A 21502-nucleotide genomic window follows, 5' to 3' on the forward strand; every position below is an offset into this window, starting at 1 on the left:
GTTGTTTAGTTATTATTTATTTCCAGTTTTTTTCTGTGAAGAACTCAGAGAGGGTTGTTTAGTTATTATTTATTTCATTAATACTCTTATTATTTGTTTCCTGACTTTTTTTCTGTAAAGAACCTGGAAAGGGTTATTTGGTTATGTGTGGCTTTCTGGGAAACAATACATTTTTTAAGCTCCCCTACGATTGTTTATGTTACAAACTGACACTGGCCCCCCATCAGAGAAGGGAAAAGTTATGTGGTTCTCACAGGAAAAAGTTTGGGGTCTAGATACAAACAAATACAGTCCATAGAGAAAGAGGAATGACGATGTATTCCTTGCCAGGTTGTTCATGACTCCCCGTTGCTAAATATGGATATTGAGTGCAGCGGGTTAAATGAGGTGAAGTCTTTTTCAGGCATCTGCTCTGACGGGGCAACCATTTGAAATATTAACCAGGGGGACTGTACAAGATAAATCACAAACTAGATTTGTTCAAAGAAGTATGGAGAGAATTGTATGGAGGTAAGGACAAGGGCATCGACTAATATTTCCAACGTCTACGATTCAAAAACACTTGAAGAAAGTCTGTGAAAATGAAAAACGTTTAACTGATGAACATAATTCATGGTTTTCACAAGTATTATTAATTACAGTATTATAGTTAAAATCTCATCCAGACTTTATAATGGTAATGTAAACAGTAAATTAAAATTGGTTACAATTTCAAATAGCATTTTTGCTTCTGAACTCAGTGTCACGTTTGCGAGGTGGTGGTAGACCCCATAAAGCAGGCAGGAGGGAGGAGCAGGGTGTACTTGACAAATTGTATTAAAACATAGAGAAAACTAAATCCAAAACAAAGTCCAAAGAACAAAACGAATCCAAAGTAACAAACAAAAACCATGGCAGAAGCTAAAAACTCTCAATAACAGAAACATGACCGAAATATGACAGAGAACAAACATGGCAGTTCCAAACAGCAACAAACAATGACCCGGCACACTGGTTGTGCCAGGAGTCCTTTCAAAGCAATAATTAGATAATGACCAACAGGTGTGCAGCTGCAGGGAGAGTTCTACAGTGCAATCTGTTGGTCACAAACACTCAGCACACAATAAACTCATATTATGACAAAGAAGGTCTGCAATATACTGCAATCATCTGGATCCGCAACCAATCTTCCCTCTAAGCCGCTCGCGTGAGCAATTGCGCCAACTTCTTCCACCCCACTTTAATCTACAAACACGACACCGTGGCTGCGTACTCAGGTGTTCTACAATAGTGTATTGCATACATTCATATTCATTCACTCACACAGAGGCTGCTGGTGACGTGCACACCCCTCCATTCAGGAACTCAAAACATGGACATAGTTTCCTAGCTCCTTGAATGGCGCTCTTTCGGGCGTTTCAAAGGTTAGGTGACTAGGAATTTTTGTGTTTTACTAAATGACGTTTTCCATTATTTATGTGTGGACAATGTGTGACTATACTGTATGTAACAGTATAGTCACAGTTACATACAGTGACCTATAGTACATTGGGGCCTGTGTGTCCACGTGTGTGGACATGACGTCTTTGGCTTTGAAGACTATAAGGTTAAATTATGCTTGAAAAAAACTGTGTGCTAAAATAAAAGTAACAACAATTTTATTCATGCTATAAATCTCCATTCAGTGATATGTTCTATATTTGATATAAAGGTAGTTCATTTTTTTTCAAAACATACCACATCACCTTGCTAAGATTGCAGGTTTTATACAGGTGTGATCCTGGTTTGGCCGCTGTGTGCATGTCTGATATTTGTCATCGTGGTCCAAGCAATGCTCAGGGACGTTTGTGTGAATGTTCCTACGCATGGAAAATTAGAGGGAAATTTTTTCTGCAACCAAAAACTAATGGAAAAGAGGAGTGGCTCACACATTTTGGTCCACAATGAAAAAACAAGAAATTACACAAAAGAGACTGTGTGTGTTCAAAGGGCCTCATGATAGTTCATTAACACTAAGGGCTCTATTTTCGTGCCAAGCGCAAGTCAAAGAAAGAGCAGTGTAACTGTGTATATAAGTGGAGTTTCTATGGTATTTTCATAGGAAAGGGCTTTTGTGCTGTTGCGTGAGTGAACGCAGCAGACACATATCCCAGTCAATGAAAGTGGTTCCAGTTAAGCACTTTAAATTCACCACAGCAGAGGAGCAGACTGACTTTGACTGCAGAAGTGCACATAGAATCTATGGAGTCAATGCAGAAGATCAAAGTGCACAAATGATATTGACATGAAAAAGGAACTGCATGCAGACTTCCGCTCGTGGGTGATGTGAAGTTGCCGAATGCGATCACAGATCACTGCCATGTCATGGGAACTTGAAGAGTGCCTTCAACGCCAAACACCCCACAGCCACACGAAGGTGTGCCGTGGCCCGGGGGGGACGGCAGGGGTGTTTTGATTCATTTAATAAAGATGATGATGATGATAATAATGATGCATTCAGTGAATTGATTTCCACAATGGGTTCGATGGATTCTGTGGTCTTATGTATAAATGAAATACGATGACGTCCAGCACACACACCGTATCAGCGTGGAATCTGTCTGCCTGTGCCTTGATTAAATCACCCAAAATCATCAGACTTTACCCGGCACGAAAATGAAGATGAACTGTTTGTGCAGAACGCTGGTGTGCCTGTCTATATAGATAGAATGCATAATACTACATGGATCTTAATTTAAAAAAAATCTACTCTTATCAGTCACAAACCGGTCGTTGGGAAGGTCATTTACTGTACAGAGTCAACCATTGCAAGAATTGAATCACCATTCACAAACTCCTCTACTGGCAATTGTTTTTTGTACGACATAACTAAAACTATTTGCTGAAAAATAGACCTTAGGATTGCCCAAAATACATGCTATTTAGTAATTCTAAAATAAAAATAAATCAGATCAACATAAATACAGCAAAATATAAATAAATAAAGAATAATACTGTGTGTACTTTTCTTAATTAAAACACATTATCGTCTTACGGAGGGCAGGTTCAACACAGAAAACTTGCGTGGATAAAGAGGTAGCCTGGGGATGCTGAATTACCCATGCAAAGTGAAAGCACCATTTGACACTTTCCTTAGCACTGATTGTTTGGCTGCTTGCCTCAAGATTCCCGGAGAATTAGCTCATACACTAAATCTATGCAGAGGAGCGAATACATCAATGACAAGCAACAACTTAGCTGTTACATTTTATAGAACACACTCATTACAACAGCATGGAGGTGTGCTGGGTGAAGGCTCATCTGCTGTCACGTCATCGCTTGGTGTGATTATCATTGCGACAGCAACTTGGCTAAATGGGGGAAACCTGTCCTATAGTTTTGGATCCCCCACAGCGGAAGGGTCTGTGTCATGGGAATTTGAATTTTCAAAGAGTCACTGACCCCTTCGTGTGGGGTGAAATAATTCCCTGCTCTCTTTAAATTTTAATCGTGCAGGTTGTGGAAAGTTATTCAAAATTCTGCTCGAGCAGCTCTTTTATTTCCCCCTTTCTCTAGTTCTCCCTCACTTACCAAAGTGATGCATTGAAGACCATGCAAATCACTTAAGGTGATGGACTAATTTCATTCAGAGTGCACATATAGGCACGCACAAATAGGAGTAAAATCACTTTATTCGCAAATAGTTGACTCCAACAACCCCGTCAACTGTGACAAAGAGGAAAGCGGACGATGCTGCTGCCTGGAGGTTTTTAAGCAAACAATTCAATGAAAGGAAATGAAGTGTTTCCAGATTGGACGTCATTAAAATTAGTTGCGGGCATAGGTTTGTAATATATAGACGAGTGGTAAAAATACGATTTTCAATTATTCCACAGCTACACAGAGCAATCCTTTGAATCTTTTGAATGTACACAGTGAAGTGATTCATTAAATATTTACAGTCGCAGGTCACACTGCCAGTGTCATACGTATGAAGAACATAAATATACTGCATCATTTCATCATGTTACAGCAGTTGATTCTCACATAAGGGGGGAAAAATGGTACTCAACTACATCCTGGCAGCATTGAGGGCACTAGAGGAAGACAGTACAAGCACAGGTCCCTCCAGAAGAACTACCTACTAAATATAGACTTCAGAGACTTGGGAGAAGAAAGAACAATAGTAGGCAGGAAAGCTAGGGGGTTGTGCAGTATGAGGCAGTGAGGTGGGAGGAAGGACTGCAAGGGAAGACGAGAGGTTTAAAAATGCAGACGAAGGAAAGATGGCACAGGGAGTCTGACCTCTGAAATTTCAAACATTTGGTTCTCAATACGGCGTCTATTCTATTAACATTTGCAAGGAGTACTGAATCGATATCTGATTGAAAGGGTAAGTTGAATCATAATGAGTAATCTAGTCCTACCATGTTATGTATTAATATATCAATAGATGTTTTTTTTAATATCAATCAGAAAAGAAAAGGAAATGTCTGCATGGAAACAAATGCTTTTACCCTTATCTGTTATATACTTATCCAATTTTACAACTTTTCGTTTTGTACTGGGGTTATTTACATACACACTATCACACTTTTAGGATTAAGATCAAGATATCCTTTATTTGTCCTACAATGGGGAAATTACAATCAGAATTCAGAAAGGAAAAACGCTGGCTAGGGAGAGGGGAAAAAAAACAAACATGCTCGAACTATCCTCTTCCGAGGTTAATTTAAGTCCAAGATAAAAAAAGACCCTAGCACATGAATAAGCATATGACAGTTACAACAAGTCACAAGGCATTAAATGTATAAGGGGGAGGATGAATGGGAAGGGTGGGGGGGACCGCGATGCGGCCAAAAAAATGACCAGCTGCACGGTCACCGTTGCGCTCCGCATTATCGAACCACGTCACGGGGGAAAAAGAATCGGAGCGATGAAGACGGTGATAACAAGGATGTGTATGCGCGTGTGCTTGTCCAGTCATGTACGTGTATGCGTGTACAGGTCATAGCTGCTTCGTCGAGGTCTGCTCATCATGAAGACAGTCCCGGCTTATCAGTCCATGGCCGAGAAGGAGGGGGGGGGGGCCCTAGACTCCATGCGTACTTCCATCCAGGGAAAGGCCAGATAGCGTTGTATGTTTTGGAGAGACGGCCGCCAACAATTCCAGACAGCCTTGAGTCCTTGGTCTGTATCTCCTCACTGGCGCCAATCATTCAGATCCGAAAATTATTTCGCAGCGTGGATTCCAACGTCTCCATGGTATTTTCAATCGCGCGGAGTCGCTCCAAAACCGCAACAATATTGCGGTTGAGCTCAGTCACCGCTTGAGTCTGAGTGTTGGACATTCGCGCCAAGCCATCCAGAGTGACCGGCAGCTTCTTCACTTCCAATAGAGCCGCTCCCGTGGGTTGAATTTTGCAATAGAACAGCAAGCTGCCAACACCAAACAGCAGCATACCTGTTATCAAAAGGCCAATGATGTAGATGTCTTCCACATCCTCCACGGACAGTACTGTCAGGCACACCGGTCTCCATTTTCTCCATGGGTCCAGGGCGTATCCGGCGGCAAGTGTCCCTGGAGTGCAAGCAAGCTCCCCACTGCCCGCTCTTTTCGTCAAAAAAATGTTGTCGATTACATCGAGAGACCAGCCAACTATTCCATGGTTAGTTCTTCGGATGAAAACACGGTAGGAGGCGAGGGGAAAAAAAAGTTAGACAAAGACAGCACAAAAGACTAAGTGGCGAGCAGGGAAAAAAAAAAGGTGGGAGGGCAGGGGAGCTGTGCAAAAAGCGTCCTCCTTCGTCGAGAGCCAAGCAGAAAAATATGTGTTTATATGAAGACAGCTGGGATAGGCTCCAGCACCCCCCGCGACCCTAGTGAGGATCAAGCGGCTTGGAAGATGAATGAATGAATGAATGAATGTCTTTATGTATTTCTCTTTTATTCAAAATGGATATTGCATTACATTACTACTTTTATCAACTTAATTCCGATTTATTATTGTATGTAATGATGGTTTCGAATTGATCACCTTAACTCTGATCGATGTAGTTTTTTTGTACTATTCTCTTGAATTTGTTTTTGAACTCAGCAAGCGATTTACTCATTTTCAGGTCCATTTGAAAATGAATCCACAGATTAACACCAACACCTATTACAGATACACTCCTTTGCTTTATGTTGTTTTGGATTTTTTGAATAGGTTGGTACCAGCAATACAGACTTCCCAAGTGAGTTAACCACCTTTGCCTCTTTTTTACCCTTCAAGCTGCCGTCATAATTTGTGATGACGCATGTTGCCACCTGAGGCTCCGTGATTTAGATTACCAAATGTCCTTATCCCCCCACATATGAAGGCTTGATTAGCGTATGTTTAGCCTGGTTTTCTTTTGGAAAGCTTATGAAATCTAGCACTCTTGCCAAAAAATGAACTGTCACTCAAAAGACGTTCGCAGGCGCATTTGGAAAAATGTACAGAACAGGCAGAAATACACTACATTTAGTTCCCCTTCGCCCAAAGTACGAATGAGTTCATGAACTTTTGGTCATTGAAACTGGCTCAGGTACAGCACTGTTCGCGTCACATACGTGGCCGACTACATCAAACGCACTTTGCACACACTCTCTTCTCTTGGTCTCAGCGAGTCAATTTCTGCCTCTGCAAGTTTTAATGGAGATGAGGAGAATGTACTTCGATTGTCTGGGAGTTGACTTGTTTCATCCCATAATGGCACCCAACGGCACGCATGCCCCATTACGTCCAATTCTACCTGTGCAAAGTCTATGAAAATACCAAAAGAAAACTTGACCCATGCGCATAGTTAGACTGCACTTCACACTTGGCTTGCGCTCTGCACAAAAACAGTGCCCTGACAGTTGAATCCTTTATATACAAATCATAAGCAACAGGTGCTTCTACTCAACCGTCTGGACCTGGATCTGACACCTCTGGCTGTATGACATTTCGAGGTTAGAGACAGCATAAGAATAATGTTCACACAGTACAAGAAGGTACACTCATTTATCATTTTGTTTAACATTTATGGCCTACTGTATAAGTGTTTTGTAGGTTAGTGATAGACTAAAGCAGTTATGTCGCCACCGTAGGAATAGTGCCTCAAATAAGTGAGCATTCTCGCCTGGAATTGCCTTTATTTGGAAAATAATGTCTTTTGAGAGGCATGCATCAGAAAAATCATTAGGTTTAGTGTGAACACAGATTCCAGCAGTGTATGAACAGCCTCTAAAAATGCCACTGTTGATCTTAAAGCATCATAATTGAGACCACGGAAACTATTGGTTCTTTAGTGTGCATTCTATGTTTCTTAGAATACAAACTATCTGTGGAACTTTCCTAAAAGAAAAAGATCAGTGCCATGTTATACCATTTTGTACATGCGGATATGCACGTGTGGTTAGATTATTAAATAAAATGTTTTCAAAGGCTATGTTTAAAGAACAGATCTTTATTGTTCTTGATGCCTATTAAGTTGGGTTGCAACAAAAGGAAAAAGCAGGTCTCGGTATGACCATAGTTGAGATACAAGGCTGGAAAAATTGTGTTTAGTAGGTATATGTTAACAAACACAAAATCGCTTACCTGACCTGAAGGCAGATGGGTAAAACCAACATTTTCACCATGATTGACTCCAACACAAGAAGACAGTCCGCTTTTCCTCAATGCCATCTTATTAAGATGGCATTGGAGATGCTTGTTTGTTTGTTTGTTTATATGCTTAAGATGTTAAGCATTTATAATAATAATAATCATACATTTTATTTGTAAGTGCCTTTCACAGCACTCAAGGACACTTTACAACCAAGAGCATACAGTAAAACCACAGATAAAATCATAAATAAAAGAAGAGATTTACATTGAATATGCAAGTCTATATAGGTGGGTTTTCAGCTCGGTTTTGAATGTGTGAAGAGAGTCAATGTTACAAATATTGGGTGGAAGTGAGTTCCAGAGTTTGGGGGCAGAGCGGCTGAAGGCTCTGCACCCCATTGTTTTGAGACGGGCAGAGGGTACAGAGAGGTGGAGGGAGGATGAGGACCTGAGTGAGCGAGAGGGAATGGAAATCTGAAGATCTGAAAGATAGGGGGGGCAAGGTTATGGATGGCTTTGAATGTATGGAGAAGTATTTTAAAATTGATTCTGAGTTTGACAGGGAGCCAGTGTAGCTGTCGGAGGATGGGGGTGATGTGATGGAAGCCCCCTCCTTCTATCTTCTCGTGATGATCCGGGCTGCTGAATTCTGAACAGTTGAAGTTTACGGAGGAATTTGTGATGGACGCCGAACAGAAGTGAATTGCAATAGTCGATACGGGAGGTGACGAGACTGTGAACAAGGATTGCAGAGGTGTGAGGAGTGAGAGAGGGACGGAGACGGTTGATATTACGGAGGTGGAAATATGTGGACCGGGTAATGTTATTGATGTGGGAGTGGAAAGATAGTGAGCTGAAGAGGATGACACTCAGGCTCTTGACCTGGAGGGAAGGAGATAATTTAGCTTATACAATACAATACAATACATCCTGATTTATATAGTGCTTTCACAACAGCTGCAGCTGTAACAAAGCGCTTAACAAAACAGTTCACATAAAGTAAAATAATAAACACTCACAGCAATCACAACCACTTTTCCCTCATTTTTTCCCTCATTCCCTCGTGCATTGATGAAAAAAAGAGATTTGTTGACCTCGCCTGTCCTATGTACAGTAAATCCATTTTCATTCCAAGTGGCAACTCTCAGCTCCAAATACACATCTGCGCTCCGCGCCGATGCTCCTTTCTTCTCATCCTCAACCTCAGCAGCCATCCATCCAGTCACACCAACGAAGACCGTCCAACAGCGCCAACATCTCCACTGAACAACACTGGGCTGTGAAAAATGCTACCCATTTCAAGTGCAAAAAACACAAGCACCCCAGGGTGCTTACATGTTCTGCTCATTGATTGTGTAGTGGTGTGCATGGCTGACTTCCCATTGCCACTCAGGGACAAGATCGTGCTTGTCGGAGACAAGGTTTCAAGGAAAGGCATCGAGAATGACGGAAATAAGATGGCTATCCAGCAGCTGCCACAGCCAAAATGTGTGTAAGATGTGTCATTGCAAACTACCTCGCTAAATTCATGCCACAGCTGGCTACCATAACCACACTGCTTAAGGGGCTCCAAAGGAGAGAAATTAATGGATATGGGATGAGCCACAGAAAACAATGTTTCAGAAACTAAACAAGATGTTTGGTTTTCGTGAGGTGCTTGAATTTTGTTAAACTGAATAAACAGTCCTACCGGGCCTTTTTGGCCTGTTGGACTCCAGAAGCAGCTGACAAATACTGACTGGCCAAGCAGAATACAATTTAGGCGGGCGCTGAGGCCAAAACTGAGCGCCGAGGCCATAGAAACCGACTTCTGGATGGGTTCCAGGAAATGTTGGTCAACCAGCTGGGATCGTAGGAGGGGGAAGCAGTGCACCATTAACACAGTGTATGGTGGAGATGAGGTGCTGCTGATCTCAACTCGGGACGTTTTGGGTCATTGGGGAGAATACTATGAAGACCTACTCAACTCCACCGATAGGACTTTCCATTGAGGAAGCAGAGTCTGGAGACTCTGAGGTGGGCTCAGAACATTGCAGAGTTCTGTTAAGATGCGTGCCAGTCTCTCCAGTACTGTCATATTTACGTTACCATTCATGGAGACAGTGACTTCTGACTGCTGCTTAATAATAGATCAGGCCATTGCCTGCAGAGAGTTATGTGTGGGACAAGAGAGGTGGAAGCAGTGACATGAAAAGAGGGTGAGACCGAGACAAGCTTCCTCTTCACCAGTAATAATGCCCCAAAAGAAAAAATGCTTTACATCAGAACCGAGGGTGTTAATTATTTATCTGGGGAGTTGCTGGAGGAAAGGTTTGGTCAACTGTCATGTGCTTCCTTCTTCTCCTGCATCATTGATTTTTTTTTTACCTTCTTTGTATTTCATTGACTTGTGCTGCCTGTGCTGAGGTCAGACACCATGCTCTGTCTATGTTGTCCCCACAAGCACGCCTACACTGTCAATCAGTTTACCCCAAACAAAGGGCCGCAATGACAAGTGCATATAATGCGCACAAACACAAATACATCCTTTGGATATGGGCACCATTTTACTCATTTGACCTTTTTGTCTTAAAAAAAACAGTACTCCCCTCCGTGAGTCGTCACCTTACCGTGGTGGAGGGGTTTGTGTGTCCCAATGATCCTAGAAGCTAAGTTGTCTGGGGCTTTATGCCCCTGGCAGGGTCACCCATGGCAAACAGGTTCTAGGTGAGGGGCCAGACAAAGCCCGGCTCAAAGACCCCAATGATGATTGAAATAAATGGATCTAGGTTTCCCTTGCGCGGACGCGGGTCACCGGGGCCCCCCTCTGGAGCCAGGCCTGGAGGTGGGGCTCGTTGGCAGGCGCCTGGTGACCGGGCCTACACCCATGGGGCCCGGCCGGGCACAGCCCGAAGAGGTAACGTGGGTCCCCCTTCCCATGGGCTCACCACCCATGAGAGGGGCCAAAGGGGTCAGGTGCAATGTGAGCTGGGCGGCAGCCAAAGGCGGGGACCCTGGCGGTCCGATCCTCGGCTGCAGAAGCTAGCTCTTGGGAAAAGGAATGTCACCTCTCTGGCAGGGAAGGAGCCCGAGCTGGTGTGTGAGGCAGAGAATTTCCGACTGGATATAGTCGGACTTGCCTCCACACGCAGCCTGGGTTCTGGTACCAGTTCTCTCGAGAGGGGTTGGACTCTCTTCCACTCTGGAGTTGCTCACGGTGAGAGGCGCAGAGCAGGTGTGGGCATACTCATTGCCCCCCGGCTCAGTGCCTGTACATTGGGGTTCACACCGGTAGACGAGAGGGTTGCCTCCCTCCGCCTTCGGGTGGGTGGACGGGTCCTGACTGTTGTTTGTGCATATGCACCAAACAGCAGCTCAGCATACCCACCCTTTTTGGAGTCCTTGGAGGGTGTGCTGGAGAGTACACCTGCTGGGGACTCCCTTGTTCTGCTGGGGAACTTCAATGCTCACGTGGGCAATGACAGTGATACCTGGAGGGGCGTGATTGGGAGGAACGGTCCCCCTGATCAGAACCCGAGTGGTGTTTTGTTATTGGACTTCTGTGCTCGTCACGGATTGTCCATAACGAACACCTTGTTCAAACATAAGGGTGTCCATATGTGCACTTGGCACCAGGACACCCTAGGCCGCAGTTCGATGATCGACTTTGTAGTTGTATCATCGGATTTGCGGCCGCATGTTCTGGACACTCGGGTGAAGAGAGGGGCGGAGCTGTCAACTGATCACCACCTGGTGGTGAGTAGGCTCCGATGGTGGGGGAAGATGCCGGTCCGTCCTGGCAGACCCAAACGTATAGTGAGGGTTTGTTGGGAGCGTCTGGCGGAATCCCCTGTCAGAAGGAGTTTCAACTCCCACCTCCGACAAAGCTTTTCCCATGTTCCGGGGGAGGCCGGGGACATTGAGCCCGAGTGGACCATGTTGCGTGCCTCTATTGTTGAGGCGGCCAATCTGAGTTGTGGCCGTAAGGTGGTTGGTGCCTGTCGTGGCGGCAATCCCCGTACTCGCTGGTGGACACCAGCAGTAAGGGATGCCGTCAAGCTGAAGAAGGAGTCCTATCGATCCTTTATGGCCTGTGGGACCCCAGAGGCAGCTGACGGGTATCGACTGGCCAAGTGGACCGCGGCTTCGGTGATCGCCGAGGCAAAAACCCGAGCGTGGGAAGAGTTCGGTGAGGCCATGGAAGCCGACTTCCGGACGGCTTCGAGGAAATTCTGGTCCACCATCCGACGTCTCAGGAGGGGGAAGCAGTGGACCACTAACACTGTGTACAGTGGGGATGGGGCGCTGCTGACTTCGACTCGGGACGTTGTGAACCGGTGGGCAGAGTACTTCGAAGACCTCCTCAACTCCACCAACACGTCTTCCTTGAAGGAAGCAGAGCCCGGGGACTCTGAGGTGGGCTCTCCTATCTCTGTGGTTGAAGTCACCGATGTGGTTAAAAAGCTCCTCGGTGGCAAGGCCCCAGGGGTGGATGAGATCCGCCCGGAGTTCCTCAAGGCTCTGGATGTTGTGGGGCTGTCCTGGTTGACGCGCCTCTGCAACATCGCGTGGTCAACAGGGAGAGTGCCTCTGGATTGGCAGACTGGGGTGGTAGTCCCTCTTTTTAAAAGGGGGGACCGGAGGGTGTGTTCCAACTACAGAGGGATCACACTCCTCAGCCTCCCTGGTAAGGTCTATTCAGGGGTGCTGGAGAGGAGGGTCCGTCAGGAAGTCGAGCCTCAGATTGAGGAGGAGCAGTGTGGTTTTCGTCCCGGCCGTGGAACAGTGAACCAACTCTACACCCTTAGTAGGGTCCTTGAGGGTATGTGGGAATTCGCCCAACCAGTCTACATGTGTTTTGTGGACTTGAAGAAGGCGTTTGACCGTGTCCCTCGGGAAGTTCTGTGGGGGGTGCTTCGTGGGTATGGGGTACCGAACCCCCTGATATGGGCTGTTCGGTCACTATACCACCGATGTCAGAGTTTGGTTCGCATTGCCGGCAGTAAGTCGGAATCGTTTCCAATGGGGGTAGGACTCCGCCAAGGCTGCCCTTTGTCGCCGATTCTGTTCATAACCTTTATGGACAGAATTTCTAGGCGCAGCCGAAGCGTTGAGGGGGGTCCGTTTTGGGGGCCTCAGTATTGCATCCCTGCTTTTTGCAGATGATGTGGTGCTGTTGGCTCCTTCAAACGGGGCTCTCCAACTCTCACTGAAGCGTTTCGCAGCCGAGTGTGAAGCGGTTGGGATGAAAATCAGCACCTCCAAATCTGAAACCATGGTCCTCAGTCGGAAAAGGGTGGAGTGCCCCCTCCGGGTCGGGGAGGAGATCTTACCCCAAGTGGAGGAGTTCAAGTATCTTGGGGTCTTGTTCACGAGTGGGGGTAGGAGGGAGCGGGAGATCGACAGGCGGATCGGTGCAGCGTCTGCTGTGATGCGGACGTTGTATCGGTCTGTCGTGGTGAAGAAGGAGCTGAGCCAAAGGGCGAAGCTCTCAATTTACCGGTCGATCTACGTCCCAACCCTCACCTATGGTCACGAGCTATGGGTTGTGACCGAAAGAACGAGATCCCGGATACAAGCGGCTGAAATGAGTTTTCTCCGCAGGGTGTCCAGGCTCTCCCTTAGAGATAAGGTGAGAAGCTCAGTCATCCGGGAGGGGCTCAGAGTCGAGCCGCATCTCCTCCACATCGAGAGGAACCAGATGAGGTGGCTTGGGCATCTGATTCGGATGCCTCCTGAGCGCCTCCCCGGTGAGGTGTTCCGGTCATGTCCCACCGGGAGGAGACCCCGAGGAAGACCCAGGACACGCTGGAGAGCTGTCACCCAGCTTGCCTGGGAACGACTCGGGATCCCCCGGGGAGAGCTGGAAGAAGTAGCTAGGGAGAGGGAAGTCTGGGCTTCCCTGCTAAAGCTGTTGCCCCCGCGACCTGGCCCCGGATAAGCGGTAGATAATGGATGGATGGATGGATGGATGAAAAACAGTACTGTAAACATGAGGGTACAAGAGATTGGTGTCTCATCAGCCAGCGTTACCGACCAGCAGTGCTCGAGAGAAACCAGGAGGCCACGGCATTGAGAGTGTCGTGCACGGGACATATGGAAGAGATTGGCGTCTCATCGGCCAGCGACGAGACGCGGTAGCGGATGGACACCCGAGACAAAGAAAATATAGACACAAGAGTTTGTGAAAACACAATTACTGCCTACCTTCGTCGAGACCTGACGCGAAGGCATGGGACACACTTTTACAGCGCGTTAACTATCGCAGCTCACGTGTACCATTTTAGAATGCTTCTCTCAGCCCTCCAGATTCCCATTCTTTTCGAATGCCATCGGTGAATTGTACATGAAACAAACTCTGAATGAGAATAATAATAACAATGAAAGATATAACTTAACAGCTCTGATCCGAAGCTGCAATTGCAGACTGATGATCGCGAACAACTTCCGGTGATGTATATCACGGGCCACCGAAGGTTCAAAGTGACCTGCTTTTTTATTTCGGTTTTAAAATAATTTTGTGGACGTGAGACTGTGAGGATGGAAAGGGAGCAGGGTGCACTAACACAAAAATATATAATATTAATAACACAAACACAGACACACAAATGTTTTGGGTTGGGGTTTTCCCTCCACACCCCTCGCAATCCACTTGGGACCATTCCACGAGCTACCGGTCGATCGCGATCGACGTATTGGGCACCCCAGCTCTAGACGTATAAAAAGTACAGGCGAATGGTGTTCCCAGGCCTCTTCGGAGCTTCCTCCTCAGTTTTCCTTTAATGTTTGCATCAATTTCGGACGGCTCCCCGCTTCAAAGGAATGTCTGTGTTTTCATTTAAAAAAAAATATATATATATATATTTCTTGATTACTGTTTTCTCATGTTCCAATACATGCATTGTACCTTTCTCCTGGCTGCTACCTAAATTACATTTTCAAAAGATTTTGCAATAGGGTTCAAGTGAGTTATTTGGGATGAAGTTTGAAGTAATATCATTAGTTTCAGGCTATTGTTCAGCTAATTACAGTGATCCCTCGCTATTTCGTGGTTTCGTTTATCACGGCTTCAGTGCATCGTGGATTTTTTTTTCAAACATTCATAAAAATAAAAAATTAAAAAATTGCAAACGGTCCGGGTGAAGAAGCAAAAGTCAGCAAAACAACAACGAATCACATAGAGCAACATATACAGGACTACATGTATGTTTACTGTATTTTGCTATTCATACACTAATCTAACCTACCGTATTTTCACGACTATAAGGCGCCATTAAAAGTCTTAAATTTTCTCCAAAATGGACAGGACGCCTTATGGTGCGGAGCGTCCTTTATATGCGCTGAGTTCCAAAATCTGACTGACAGCCGACACGCTGTTTATATAGAGAAAAGGCGGAAGTGACTGTGGCCAGGCATGCGGGAAAGAAGCCGGCCAATCAGGGAAGGGTGGGCGTGTATATATACATATATGGAGAGGGAGAGAGAGGGAGAGAGAGGACAGGCAAGCTAGTCCGCCAATGGTGAAGGGTGGGCGTGTAAGTGGATGCCTCAAGCCAGTACCAACACTTGTATAGAGTGTGGCAATGTGCATTGTTGCAAAACAACTCCGGTTTTGGTTTCTAAGAACCCCTGAAAATAAATTGGACAAAAAGACACGCCTACGAAGGTCAGTTCAAACTTAAAGCCACCGGTTATGCTTTTGGCATGCGTGCCCATCTCACAGCAGCGGTGAAAAAAAAAAGTCAAGCAAATGAACTCTGAGCTTGCCGTTATTCCCGGAGGGTTGACTAAAGAACTCCAACCGCTGGACATTGGCATCAACCGGGCGTTCAAAGTAAAGTTGCAAACGGCATGGGAACAATGGATGATCGGTGGCAAACACATCTTTACAAAGAGCGAGAGGCAGCGCTTGGCGAGTTACGCCACAATACGCAACAACGAGAGGGAACGCGGCGTTTTTGATGGATTTACGGTACTTGCACAATTGTTCAATTCTTTCTACACACACACGCGCTGCCACCATGTTTCGCTCTGTTCTTTACTTTCAAATGTGGGAAAGCTTCACACGAGAGAAATGTTGACTTTGCTGTTGCTACTCCTTCTTTCCGCTCGGCATTGCGTAGCAACTCACACTAGCATGTGATGCATTCAATGACAACTGAGATGTGCAGTCCTCTGCTTCTGATACAGAAGATGAGGACTTTGATGGATTTCTGGGTGATGATTGATCGATAAACGTGAGAACATTGTACGATGGCTAAATAAAATACACCCGAACTCAGTTCTGCTTTCGTTGCCTTTTTAAAAACGTGTTTTTATCTTATCTGTATGTCTAGGCATGCTACCGTATGCTTCAAGCTAACGTGTTAGAGTGCGCGCATGCATGCCGTATGTTTAAGCTGGCGTATGTTTTACCACTGTAAAACTGCGGCCATTAGTACGATGCGTCCTGTGTATGTGTAAAATACTTTAAATGTCACCCATTAATGAGACTGCGGCCATTAGTACGATGCGTCGAATAGTCGTGAAAATACGGTAACTTATACATGTTTAAATCTATTAGTAGACAGCATTAAGCAATGTTAATTATGACAAAATTTACTTCTACATGCATGTATACCTCAAAACCTGGGGGAACCGAGCCTTCTCTGTCGCGGCCCCCACCCTCTGGAACGCTCTACCAGAACACATCCGCAACTGTACTGACTTCCAATCCTTCAAATCATCCCTTAAAACTCATCTGTTCCACAATGCTTTTAATATCTTTTAATCTCTTTTACCCATTTTGCTTATTGTTCATCTAAATGTGCTTTTGTAAATTATGTATGCTTGTTTTAAGTGCACATTTTTATCCTGTGTTTTAAGCTCTTGTAAAGTGTCTGAGTGTGATGAAAAGCGCTTTCAAATAAAATGTATTATTATTATTATTATTATTATTATGTATACCATTAAATTTGGCCTGATAAATACTTTTGTATACTCATACACATGTACATGTACCTATACGGGAGGAGGGGAGGGGCTACTTTGCAGGTTTTCGTTTATCGCGGGTGGTCTTGGTCCCTATTAACCACGATAAACGAGGGATTACTGTAAATCTATTATGATAGCTTTCAACAAACATTCGTTGGTTGTTCCTTTGATAGAACAAACCAGTAGACAGCAGTCTTTTTTGTCCAGAAGTTTTTATTTTTGATCATGCATGTGGTCTAATTAATTATTACGCCACACAAAATAATGAATGAAATCACGGCCCAATTTCTTTAAGAAAATGACAGCTTGATTAACTGTTTTGTTTATTGATCAGCAGTGCATTACAACTGTATGGCTCCAAAAGATAACGTCTACAACCCTGCATTCACAAAACATTTTTAGTACACTGAACAGCACGCAAATATAATGCACCCACCCACACCCTGATAATATACAGGCGTGTGCAAACACCGATTATAGTACAACGCTATTATAAATTACAGGAGATGCTTTGACTGAATGATCAGTAACACAAACAGCATTGAAGATAAACACGAAGACTAGAGCTCTTACTGATCTCTTGTTCTTCTTTTAAATTAGAAACCAACAAACAGCATCAGTGCATCCTTCATAGTTTGACAGTTAACAAGAACAACACATACCAAGGTAGAATTACTAATTGAGAAGGTAAAACACATCCAGAGAGCATGTTTAATCATGTTGGATTTTTTTTAAAACATTGTGAAATAAAACAGTCCAAATGGAAAAGTGGTTAGAACTGCATGACTGTCCGTGTTTTATGTTATGTGTTGTGTTTATTATTTTACTTTATGTTAACTGTTTTGTTAAGCGCTTTATTACAGCTGCCGCTGTTGTGAAAGCGTTATATAAATCAGCATGTAATGTATTGTATTGTATTGTATTGTATTGTATTGTATTGTAAAAATGACAAGTGTGGCTTGAATAATGGATTGAATGGCATCTGTGAGATTGTTTTTGGCACTGTTTTTGTTCAGAATGCACAGTTGAGACTTCTGCCACATACAAAACATTTTACAAATATATATCTAAATTGGTGTGTACCGGGAACTCTACATGAACTCTGTATGGCAATATGTGATAATACAAATGACACAATCATGTGCCTGTGAGCTGTATGCGGGTTTATTTATTTATTTATTTAAAGCACAACTGTGTTTACTTCATTGTTGTTGGAAGATGAACTGGAAGATTTCTTAAACTTTATCCTCCTGCTGTTCTGTACTTTCCCTTTCATCTCAGCATAGTGTCATACACTCGAAGTACCAGAGGAGCAGGGAAATGTAAAAAGCCTCAGACGGTTGGCTTATCTTCAGAATCTGAATCAGAATCAGAATCATCTTTATTGGCCGAGTATGTAGAACACACGTTATAAGGTTTCATGTTAAGAGGTAGCTTTTCAGTGTCTCTGTTTAGTGGTGAAATAACCGGTTCTATATAAGCCACATCTGCAAATGTCAGGATTAGTCATCAAGCTTCCGATATTCCAGCAAAGCAAGCAACATAAGCTTAAGATGTTCTCAAAACATATTGTGTCAATGCATGATGCACTTGGCTGGGTTTGGACTAAAGATTGATGGTATCTCACTTTGTAATTTACAAACTCAATTCCAATGAAGTTAGGAACTTACAATAATTTACGTTCAACCTATATTTACTGTATTTTCCACACTATAAGGCACACCTAAATGTATTCAAGTTTCTCAAAATCTGACAGTGGGCATCCTAATCCGATACACCTTATATATGGATGAATATTCTGATTTCTTGGATGTAGTATTTTAAATGATCTGTAAAGTAGCTCCAGTGGTTGTGTAAACTCGATACAAATAAAGCTGTATTGTATGAATTCCTTTTAGCGTAGCTCCATCGATGGTCTGTATCACGCAACCGCAGACACTATTGTCGATTCTATTCTAATTGCCTGATAATGTCGTGCGCCCTATGTATAAAAACAGTTCTAAAATATGTCATTCATTGAAGGTGCGCCTTGTATTCCAAAATGCCTTATAGTGCAGAAAATACGGTCATTTGATACATTACAAAGACAAGATATTTAATGTTAAAACTAGTAAACTTATGGTTTTCAGCAAATAATCATGAACTTACAATTTTATGGCTGCAAGACATTCACAAAAGCCCCCAAATAAAGAAAATGTGCTAATTTCATCTTGTACTTCATTTTTTAAATACACTTTCCTCATTTTGTGGTATTTCGGTGGAATTGTGAATTCTGAAATTCTTAAAACTATGTTATTAATATCCTGTACCTCGACATAGTGCAAGAACAACCAACTTAAGATACATGTGACCGTGAACAAAACTCACCCTCCGTTTTCCTGAGATATTTAGTTACATCTGTAGTAGCAAAAATCTTGCAGTGGGTAATTTTCACTAACACATTGATGTGAGCTCATCGAAATAAAATATTTAGAAGTACAGGTTTTTCCATGTTCGTAAGCTTATTGGCACCTTATCTCAGTTTTTGAAAACCAATACATTTTCCCTAGGGATGACAAACTGCTGACACACTTCCAGTTCATGACAGCAAATTTTTGACCACCTTTTTTAATATTATTGTGATTATTTTATTATTACGATTTAGTATTTTAACATACTCCGGATGCAAGGCAACACGTGCAGCTATTCTCACACCGGCGGAAAATTGAGTGATTTTAATATTTGCCAAATATGATCAAAGCCAGAAAGAAATGCTGTGAAGAACAGTCATGCTTGATAAAATGCAGATTTCAGCCACGCACAAACGAAACCCAGTCAAAATAATAATTTAACACTTGGTTCACAGAAAATGGAAGAAACTAAAGTTGGGGTCACTTTTGCAGCTGTCACGGCGGTTTGACAGGGTTGACGTCAGGGCTCCTAATTTCTTACACCACATAACTCATCTCATGATGTCTGTACGGATTTTGCTTTGTGCATTTCGTTACAGTAGGGGACTAGGAAAAAAAGTGACTTCCCCGCACTCTTGGAATATTAAATCACACAATTGTTACGATTTAAAGGGGTAGGATTTTGCTATTGTTTCAGGTACTGTATGCCTGTCAGTAGTTGCCCCCCCACCCCCCACACCCAAATTTTTTTTACAGGCAATTCACCACATATTATTTCTAGTTTTAATCATCATCACTGCCTCAACCTACCAATCAACAATGTCACAATCAGGTGACCAGTGAGTTGAAAATCAGACTGATGCAAAGCCCCAAGGCCTGGTACAAAATGCTCATCACCCTTCCGATGTCATCTAAAGTAATATGAATGAAATTTGATGTTGCAGTTATGACATCTGATGTGCTGTGCTAAAAAATGAGTGATTGACCTCCTGTCATATGTCGGTTTTGCAGCTCAATCACATGATTCTCTCTTGTTTGTGCGACCTACTGCAATTTGTGCACAACAGGAACATTTCATTTGAGTAATTGTTCAGTCATTCTCCCTTGAATATTTGACGCATGCTGTGGCCTGTCTGTTGACGTTGTGTACTCGTTTCCTGTCTTTTATTTTAATATTATCTTTTATTGAATGGGACTTTACTCGTTCCCAAGATGAGCTTCAGAGAGTATTTGTGCTAAATTTAACAACCCTAATTTGAAGTACTTTGAATGAATTAACTAATTAGGTCAGCCATTGTACATCCTTGCATGGAAGAGGTGATATACTACTTGGATTGCCAAAAGTACCAAGAAAAATGTACCGCCTGTTTGTTAAAGCAACAGATTGTAATTCCATTTCATCAAAAACTGAAAGAAGGAAATTGCAAAGCACACTATTCACAATCACAGTAAAAACAAATGATCAGATCGGAAATAAACACCCCATATCATAATATGTACAGATTCTTCAATATGAAGATAAGCTTGTCATCATCTCACTTAACCATGGGTTCTCCTGTATTCAAGTCGTGGCAGTTGTCACTGAGACAATGACATAAGACTTTTTCCATCTTTCTACACAAGAACCATGAAATTGGCTTTTTTGGGACAGTTTTTGTTCACACAGTTATTCTTTCAAGACAGTTTTGCCATGCCAGCATGTTCATACAGTGGCTGCTTAAGGTGGAGAATCTGGTCTTGAATCAAACGGTCAAGTTGGTAAAGAGGATGGATGGATGAAAATGGGCCTTTATTATCGTAGTCCATTCAGGTCAGAGCCGATCTGGTCTTGTAAAGAGCAGATACTTGTCATTCTTTTCACCACTCAAAGAACTGCTAACCTTGCATCGGCGCTTGCAAATGTGGATTAATCACTTCCACTGAGGCATGAAGTTGAAAGCAATCCCGGAAGAGAAATAGAAGAACTTGAGTCTGAACAGTGACTGGTGAGGAAAGACGTACATGCATGAAATACAGCACGCCGCCCTTGCCTGAAGACTTAAAAACGCACCAATTTGAATGTGGCGATCATATGGATTTAGTAGGAGACTGGTCATCGACGTGGTGCCTCATTGACTGAACGCTTGTAAGGATTTTCTTCTGGTGTCCAGCTAGAGACACTCCAATCCTCTGAAGATCTCTGACAAAACACAGAAAAAACAAGCAAATAAACAAAAAAAAACAAGAGATGTTAAGTTCCAAGAAATACCTAATCAACATTAGAGAACAACTGCGAACCATTATCATAGGTTATTTTCTCTCCTTCCTACATTAGCTTTGGCAAATTCATCCACCTATTTTTCTATTACGACAAAAGGCGGGCTACAACTTTAACTGTTCATCAATCAGTCAATCATAGGACACACATTGAGACAGAAAACCTACACACATAGTCTATTCACACCTATCATTCATGACTTAACCAAGCACTGCATCATATAAAAGCAATGTTCTGCAATGAGGTTACTAACTGTAGCTGAATGTTATAATTTCATTAAAAATCATTTAAAAAGAAGAATAAAGATGGAGACTGTGATAAAAATAAAT

At 43.3% G+C, this 21502-nt stretch overlaps 1 protein-coding gene across 2 annotated transcripts in view; it reads right to left on the minus strand.

The window, feature by feature from the left end:
* Positions 1-16811: 16811 nt before the first annotated feature.
* LOC127605636 (ephrin type-B receptor 1-like) overlaps positions 16812-21502 on the minus strand; it is a 152037-nt gene continuing 147346 nt past the window's right edge. For both annotated transcript variants that reach the window (XM_052073340.1, XM_052073339.1), the window contains one exon: positions 16812-21095. In XM_052073340.1, coding sequence (XP_051929300.1) covers positions 20984-21095 — 112 coding nt within the window. In that variant the 3' untranslated portion in view covers positions 16812-20983. The remainder of the gene's footprint in view (positions 21096-21502) is intronic.

The sequence above is a fragment of the Hippocampus zosterae genome, chromosome 8 (genome assembly GCF_025434085.1).
Source record: "Hippocampus zosterae strain Florida chromosome 8, ASM2543408v3, whole genome shotgun sequence".
Taxonomy (NCBI): domain Eukaryota; kingdom Metazoa; phylum Chordata; class Actinopteri; order Syngnathiformes; family Syngnathidae; genus Hippocampus; species Hippocampus zosterae.